The sequence below is a fragment of the Lottia gigantea genome, assembly GCF_000327385.1.
Source record: "Lottia gigantea unplaced genomic scaffold LOTGIsca_86, whole genome shotgun sequence".
NCBI classification, from domain to species: Eukaryota; Metazoa; Mollusca; class Gastropoda; family Lottiidae; genus Lottia; species Lottia gigantea.
The window spans coordinates 1,034,267-1,043,832 of record NW_008710834.1 but is presented as its reverse complement, the minus strand read 5'-3'; the positions used below and the strand labels follow the sequence as shown (position 1 = coordinate 1,043,832).

Here is a 9,566-nt window from a genome sequence, read left to right as displayed (position 1 = left end):
ATTCAGCTGCCAGGGAAGAGGTGCAAACTCATTGAAGTACCTCCTGAACAGTTCTCTTGTCGCTTGGGCATCTGCCTCTCCACGTGGGCACCCACACTATCTCTCTTGCTGTAATGGCACCGATGCTTCACAGACTGCAGGTACATCATTATTATGCGTCAAAATTTGCACTGGCGTGCTTGACCTTTGGACAAGATTGTGCAGAACACAAGCTGCTTTAACGAGGTCTACAGCATAGCAAGGACCTACACCTATCTTTGGGTGAAAAATTTTCCACCTTGCTACTAAAATCCCAAAAGCATTTTCAACTATACGACGCACTCGCGACAGTCTGTAGTGATTACTAACACTCATACCAAGTTTTATCTAAATCCGTCAAAATTTGTGCCTTTTGGAGTGTTTACGAGCTAAAAAATTGAACGCGTTTTCAAGAACAAGGGCAATAACTCATACTAAATATTTTTCGATTTTTCTGATTTTCAATAGGGTTCATCCTCTGCGATTACAAACAACCATACCAAGTTTCGTCGAAATCAAGAATTGTGCCTTGTAGGGTGTTTACGAGCCATTGTGGACGGACGGACAGGGTGACGACAATATACGCCCCTATTTCACGTGGGCGTATAAAAATGATGCATGTGCTTCATCAATCCAATAGAATTGACACAAATTTTCCCAAATTATAGTAATTTATTGAAGGAGATTACAGATATGATCACAATAAAAACACAGGTTAGATACAGTTTAAGGGAGATAACTGTACCCCAACCCAAAAAAAAAAAGAAAATTTGGCATTTAAAGTAAAATTAAAGGAAATAATGACTAGATTGTTAAAACATAGCTAATTTAACTCTTCAATCATAGAATAAGATGTGTTAATTCCGAAACCTTAGATCTAATAGCTAAAACATTATATTTTTCTAAAAATAATGCAAAGTCAGCTGAAGGCAAAAAACCCATCACCAAAACATTGAACTCAATTGTTTACCAATCTAGTTCCAGGTTTTACAGCTATCCTTGTATATGTTCCTTTTTTTTCATTTTTGTGGTCATCATATATGGAAGTAGAGCTTTCTGCAGTTGTATGTATGATCAGCAATGTTTCACTACAGCGCGACATCTTAAACAAATAAATTATTAAAATAATAAAGTGTCGTAAGCCAAATGTTACTTGCAATTGCTCTAATTGGTAATAATTTCGATATTAGCTTAAATTGTTTCCAACTGGTACATTCGCTGAGTTTTCGAATCATTGATAAATGCAAATATTTTCAAGATCATCAAAGTGGCTTTATTTCAGAGCCCTGCTAATAAAATGTACAACATTTATTATTATTGGTCTTTGAAATATTAGTGGTCTTTGAAATATTAGTGGTCCATTTTTAAAGGAGCACCTTCACTTCGACCAATCATACCTTAGTTTCAGAAACAGGAATTTCTTTAGCTTACATAATCAGTAATCATCGTCACAGCACATCGTCGCAATTTGAGCCTTCAAATCCATGTGTATCCATAATTATTCACGTTTAAAAGTTAAAAATTCGACTCGAATTTTAGTGAGACTATGCGATATATAGAAAACACATATATAGGAATAGACAGTGAAATTTCTAGTTTGAGGTATATTAGAAGGGATTGTGCGATTTTCGTGCGTTTTAGTACTTCTTAAGACTATTAGACAATAAAGACCCAAATGAATCCCCAGAAATGCCGACTGTTCCTCTTTAAATATGGCAAAATAACTTGCTCTTTTACTCAACAAATTGTTACTGATATTACTGATATTTGTTGTGGTATATTATCCTTCGCAGGAAATAATGAAATGTGCTTTTATAAATCTTCTCCAGATATTCTACCCTGGAACACTAGTCCGGATTGTAACGACTAACGTCAAACACAAAATTTAGTAAAAATAGGGAATTATTTTAATTGTAGACATTGTAATAACAAACACATAGTTTACAAATTGGAATAGAAATATACACCAAGGTGAAATTTTGACCAATCTCATTTAAATGGATTAAAATATTGAGTCAATGACAACCTGAATACTTCTTTTATTTGTGATCTGGAAAATATTTTCTCTTACTTACTGTCAGAAGAGATTTTACTTCGAAAAGTGGGTAATCAAGGCAGAGATGTTAGTTCTCTTTAAGTGTAAAATCAAAGTAATATGTCTATGGAGCTAAACCTCCGTCAAGACAGATTTGGCATCAATGTGTTCTGGTCACGACCCTGCTTTCCAACCCTCTTCTTAATTCTCATACAGGTTAATATCTCTATTATCTGAGACATAGTATATTAATCATTATGAATGTCTTTGAGAAGAGGGAAGTTCCTATGTGGGTAAAGTGTGAAATGACAATACCAATACAGCAATTGTGGAAATTTTTGGGGGTCGTGACCTGGCACTATTTTGTACAGAATATACATCTGTTATCCATAACTTCCATTGTTTATAAATTTTGTGTCAAGAACTTTTAGTATATTAAATTCTACGTAAAAGTGTCCCTCATTATTAATAAATCCTTCCGTTGGATCAGTTAGTTTATCCCACGGTATCGACATCTCGCGTTCCAAAATACTCGAACCTGGTTTAAATACCCCAGTCCATGTTTCACTGATCATATTTTTATCTTTATTGAGAATTGTTACAGTATATTCTATTTTACAACACTTTACTCCTGGATTATGTGTTGGTAGTAACACGATTTCAATATCTACACAACTCCCATATCGACTTTTTCTGAATAACCTACAACTCCAAACCATATCATGACTAGTGCATTTATCTTTACAGCAATACTCCTCATTACATGTGATATTTTTATAGTTAAATTTAAATACAGTATTCTCAGTGGATGGATTTATTGGTTTAGTAACAGTTGTTGCTGTTCCACTACCCGCAATAAATTGGTGTGGCGTTGTTACATATGTTATTGGTGCACTAACCGCAATAAATTGGTGTGGCGTTGTTACAGATGATATTGGTCCACTACCCGCAATAAATTGATGTGGTTTCGTTACAGATGTTATTTGTCCACTACCCTCAATAAATTGGTGTGGTTTCGTTACAGATGTTGCTGTTCCACTACTCGCAATAAATTGGTGTGGCGTTGTTACAGATGTTATTGATCCATTACCCTCAATAGATTGCTGTGGCTTTGTTACAGTCCTTATTGATCCATTACCCTCAATAGATTGTTGTGACTTTGTTACAGTCGTTATAGGTTCACTACCCTCAATAGATTGGTGTAGTTTTGTTACAGTCGTTATAGGTCCACTACCATCGACAAATTGTTGTAGTTTTGTTGCAGTTGTTACAGGTTCACTACCCCAGATTAATTTCGTTACAGTTGATCCCAAAATATCACAAACTTTAACATCTCCCTCTTGAATACAACGAGACCGATAAGACTGCATATTCATCATAATGCAGGCATACCAATAGTAATCCAGCAAGTAAGATAGTCCATACCCATTATGATAGTCTTAAGAGATGTCCCATATGTCTTAATACAAAAGATGATTGTCGTGTGTTCACGAAACAGAACTGACAACCTTGTTCATAGCATAATAAAGCCAATAGTTTAAACAATATTACAAACAAATATACATATTACGTGAATTAATGGTGCCATACAGAGACAAGCTTGAAGCTTATATGAGTCTGTCTCGAATGTAGATGTACACAGAATTTGTTTGTGAAAAGAAGAAAATGAAAGCAGCGTTATTTCATATACATTTACATGGAAAGCAAAATATAACAGAACTATTTACAGAAAGGGGTATATGTGAGGGACCGAATAATTTCGTTGGTGATTAAAACAAGAAATTCAGTATTGACAGGTTGAAAATAATGAGGGGATGAGGATTGTCTATCGCTATTCATTTTCCCGATGTCAAAGTATAACCTCCGTTGTCAAACCGAGTGTAAACCTAGTGTGAAACGGAGGCCATACCTTGACATCGTGAGCTACTACATATCAAAACGTTTTGTCGATGATATAAAATTTTGAACAGTTTGAAAAGTATACAAATTCATATATAATGATAATGTAGGATCGCCGTTAAGAAGTGTTATTATAGAACGTAAATGAATAGGAAGAAGATAAATAGTATCATTTCGTTGGTTTGTGAATTTACGACAAAAGAGAAGAAAGTGTTCATAATTTTCGAAAGTATGACCGCTTGAACATGAGGGGTTTTCAGATATATACATTTGTGAGCATTTAGAAGAGTTTTATGGTGTCGTAATTTGGTATGGATTATTTGTAGTGCACGGTCGCCAGAGTGAAAATATGTTGGTACGGACGATTTCGATATAAATATTAAGTGTGGATTTTAGCTGAGACAGGGATAAACAATTACGTATAGAGTCGTGTAGATTATTCCAGATTTGTACTATAGATGGAAGAAAAGATGATTTGTACTGTACTGTATGGCAAGAAATAGTTCGAAAAAGGTGATGTGGTACGGGTTTACAGTTGAAATTTTGGGTGGTACCAGAATGCTCAGATATTGAGGTGTTAAACCATGAATCATTTTATAAAATAAAATTACTTTGTGGGAAAAGCGACGATTACTTAAACTTGAAAAACCGGATTCCTTATATCACACTGAGAGGGAAGTTCCACGAACAAGACCTGTTATAGTGCGAATGGCATCCAAATTGATGTTTTCTAATTTAGTTGCGTCTTCTTTTGTATAAGTATATAACAAACTATCCTATTGTTCATTGGGTGAAGTTAATCTTAAATTAGAACAGAAGAAAAAATACCGTTCCAGGCTGCTTATTCCAATTTCTAAAAGAAACATTTTGTTCCATCAACAGCCTGTACATTGGGGATGCAGTTCTAGCAGATGGAGAAAAATACTGATATACATGCAGTATACGGTCCAAAGAAAAAAAAATTGAAAACAACCATCACTTTTTATTCCATGCACAAGCTTTCCCATAACCATATTAAAGGCAGCAGTTTTAGCAGATTGAGAATTGAACTACGTTTAATAGTTTACAGACCGTAGAAAGAAAACTAAAATATACTATAGACTTTTTTAAATGTTCAAGGAAGGTCATAATCATTTTAAAGACAGTAATTATAGCAAAGATCAAAGGGAAAAAATACCTGACTTTGAAAAAAAAATGCATTAACGTAGCTCATAACCATATTAGAGGCAGCAGTTTTAGCAGATTGAGAATTGAACAGATACTAGAATAGACAGTGGTTTACAATTCCTAATTTTAAAAAACTATCCATTTCCAACGCGAAAGATATACGTGGTGGCACACCAAATCGTATAATTGATGCCTCTATCACAATTTCAAATCATAACGGACAAGGGCAATAAATCAAAATCCACAATCTAATAATTTTCATTTTCAAACCAAGACCTCATTAATATACCTTCACATTAGGTTTTAAGTAAGGTTTCATCATTCATAAGTTGAAACGTTAACTAATTTGTGGGCAAAGATCTTATCAATATATACACCCATACCATGTTTCATCAAAATGGCTTGAAAGAAGTGTAAGGTTTTTACTAAGTCAAGGGCTATTTATCCAAAAGCGTCACTCCGATTGTAGAAAAATTCAAATTTGACCAAGATTGAATTAATATAATTCGTGCAACTTAAGTTTTCATCATCAGTATCGGACAAAAAAACTGGTCTATACAAACTTAATTTGAAGTGTTTATAAGTCAAGGGCGATATCTCTAAAACCATTCATATTACCTAATTCGCACTGGACAAAGATCGTATCAGTATATAGATGGATCGGATGAAAACTGTAGCCTATATCATGTTTACAAGAAAAATATTGATGTGTTTTACGAAATTATAGGAAATAGCTCATAAAACGCTCATTATTAAATTCGACCTTGATCAAAAGCTGTATCGTGATTATCGTTTCTACAAGAGCGGACAAGAACGGACAAGAGCAAAATATGTCCATAATTCCAGGTGGGAGTATAAAAATTAAAGACAACAATAGAAAGTATCGGCAACATTTTCATTGAGTTATTAAAATTATCGCAGGTCTTCCACCTTCTAATACTTATTCTAAATTCTTTAGCTGCGCAGTAATGATTAGTTTAGGGAATGTGAAGTAATAAAAACAACGGAAAAAAATGTCACAAGATGGAACTCTAAACATCACCCAGAAATCGGATTTTTATCTTTGCGAGTTTTTAGTCTGTAATGCGAAATTTCTCGGCAATGATAAGAGTTGTAGGCCCATTATCAAGATATTAGAGGAAGGTATCTGACATGTAAATCATTAATATCCTACTCGAGATGTTTCTTGTACCTGATCAAATCGGTTTTTTTCAAAAGTGAATTGTTGAACTGTATAATCATTATCGACAGTAGATGTTCAATAGACATGAGATGCCCGTTTTCTTTTCATAATTTACGCCACATCAGCTTAATACCGGGCATTGCAATTTGTGAATCAATTGTTGTATCAATGAGTATGAGTATTTGGCACGTGCAAGAAAATGAAACAGTCAAACACAGTTTAAGGGAGATAATTCATAACAGTTAGATTAAAATTGCATTTACAGCTGTCGAGTCAAAGTAAAAATAACCAAATTATTTAAACCTAGCCAATTTTGCCTTAGTTTCATGCTTTTACGTGTTTAAATTCTAAAACCTTTGGTCACACAAATAAACAATTCATATATTAGCTATATAATATAAAACCAGCTTAAGGGAGATAACCCATCGAACAAAATAGTAAATTCCAGCCACAAACTTATTATACCAAGACAACTAGTGTAGTTTGTTTTTCATTTGTCGTGTTGTCCTTCCCTATTGTGTAAAGGTCATAACTCAGCTCTTAATTGCTAATACTGCACCGGAATGAATAATGTAATTGAATAAAGTATTTGATTTGGAAATAATTCTGGTCGAGTTGCCACGTTCCATTGACAAATACACACATCTTTGTGAGAACATCAACAAAATGTTCTAATGAATTTACTAAAAGTTCACCTCATGTACAATGATGATTAAGTAGCCTACTTTTGAATCTAGTAAAAAAAAAGTAGAAATAAAAACCGAAGTACCAAAGTTATGTTACATAATGTGACTTGATAATGTTATTAATATTATTTTTTATCTCCATCAAAGTAAGTGTACGTTCACCTGAGAATAAACCTTGTCCAGTTATCTTCATAATATATAAATACTCGTATTAATGTAGAAATGGGGCCTGGTATGTTTATCTGGGCTCCCCCATTTCCAGAATTGGCCATCAGGGCCAGTCTGTTGATTATATGAAAAATAACATTTCAACTTGGGTAATCAGACCGGGCAAGCCCGTAAAATATAATTAAAAACCTGTCATGTCATCATTTGAAACTTGTGTGTTTGTATTCTGCCCACTTTGATAATTAACCTTTCTCTTATCTTACATTATATAGTTATGTCACTTACATTACGTTAGAAATAACATACATACGACAACACATATTGTGTCACACCATTGTATAGATACAATTTTTCAATCAAACTCTGTACATAAACACTTTTGCATAAGCTTTGGTTTCATGTTGACTGCTTGTGGTTTAAGTTCGATTTCTAATATGAAGAAAATGAGCTCTTGAGGATGTAATTCATGTCAGACTGACTTTTACGACCCGGAACTACCAGATTTAATTTTAACCCTGTCTGTAGTCTGTTATAAATTTTATGTGTCGTTTTATCCTGTTTGGTTCTATACTATTCTTGTTGAATTTTCATTTTCATTTAATGCTAACTATATAACCTCAACGCTGTATGATATAGGCTTATCGGAGTAAATTGGTATATATGTTAATGTTAGAATCGGATGAGTGCACTCAAGAGTAAAATACATTGTTATATGTTGTATAATATGGCAAAAAAATTGTCGTTCTCTTTTGGATTAAGGATATTGCTAGTCTCAAGTCTGATTTTCGTAGTTGATGCAGATTACCCTCAATGTGGAAATGATTGTTCGACCAACCCATGCCGATGCTGTAAGTATAATACCAGTGGATTAATTCAGTTATTTATGGACATAACCTGCCAGGAACCGAATAGGAGTAGGATCATAGAACCACATATTAATGCTAACGATTCAAGTTATTCCATCTACGAAAAATTATCTTGTGTAACCAAACTACCGGTCAATATTTGTGATTTTCCGAAAATTAAATCTATTATTATGTGGGGAAATGAGATAACAGAGGTCCCAAATTTATCCTGTTTATCTGAATTGGTTTATCTAGATTTATCACATAACAAAATCACCACTCTTAAAACAGGAATATTCGACTCATTGACAAAGTTACAAGTGATAGAACTTCAGTACAATGAAATACAAATCATAGAAGATGGTGTATTCCATATTAACTTAAATAGTGTAAAGTTTGTTTTATTGAATAATAATAACTTAACCAAATTTGACGTTTGGTCATTATTCAATATGACACATAAATTCTGTGTGTTTGATATAAGCTATAACAAAATAAACCAACTTATTAATGAGAAGGGCCGCAAGATACAAACAAGCAATGTTCCTGGATCAGGTTTTGTCAACGTTCAACATAATAACCTTCAAATATGGATTAGTGGAGTATTGAAAAGTGCGGGTCTTCCGACTGCAAGCACATTCGGATTATTTATGTCCTGGGGATTCGACTTTCGAAACAACCCTTGGATTTGTGACTGCTTAATGTATGATTTAATGTCCATTGTGAAAAATTTTATCTATGTGATGCCAAGAAATTATTTCCAGGTTAGTTGCTATAAACCGGAGGTGAAGTTAATTTTGGATATGAAACTTGAAGAATTCGTTTGTAATGTCACAGATAGATGTCCAAGAGGCTGTTTGTGTCAAGATCAACCAAAATTTTCCCGATTTGTCATTGACTGTCAAAATTTAGGGTTAGGTGAACTTCCTGTTTATCTTCCTAGTAGAAGAAATATGCATTTGAACTTGAATAACAATTCTATAAATAGATTGGATAACCGGATTTATCTGAACAGTGTGGTACATTTGGATTTATCATATAATAATATCACGTTTATCTCTCCTCAGTCTATAGATAATCTTAATTCTCTGAAATATCTTAATCTGAACAATAATGATATAGAATATTTACCAGAAAATATACAGAAATTAAGATTATCTGAGTTAGATATTGAAAATAATGTTTTAATTTGCAATTGCTCTAATGGTTGGATGTCGAAATGGGTCAAAACTAAGTACTTTATTAAAGATCGTTTCAATATGACTTGTACTGTAGAAAATAATAGAGATGTAATAATACAAGACATAAATATTGATATTCTAGACTGTAGACCGATAATCATATCCAAGATTATTATAATACCAATAATAGTATGTCTTGTGGTTTTTCTTATCATTATTGTTATTTGCGTATACTTTAGATATGAGTTATTAACCATATATTATCTTAAAATGAAAATAAGACGTCATGTACTTGAAGAGTTTAAATATGATGTGTATATATCATGTGATGAAGAAAATGACGAGGATAGAATTTGGATACAGAACAATATCTTACAATTATTA

General features: G+C 33.3%; 1 protein-coding gene across 1 annotated transcript; it reads right to left on the bottom strand.

Annotated features, from left to right (window-relative positions):
• Window positions 1-2,338: 2,338 nt before the first annotated feature.
• On the bottom strand, window positions 2,339-3,423 carry LOTGIDRAFT_133718 (hypothetical protein; the record flags this gene model as incomplete). Its single annotated transcript, XM_009067812.1, has 2 exons — window positions 2,339-2,446; window positions 2,848-3,423. 2 exons carry the CDS (start codon window positions 3,421-3,423, stop codon window positions 2,339-2,341), a joined length of 684 nt encoding a protein of 227 aa, XP_009066060.1.
• Window positions 3,424-9,566: the final 6,143 nt, after the last annotated feature.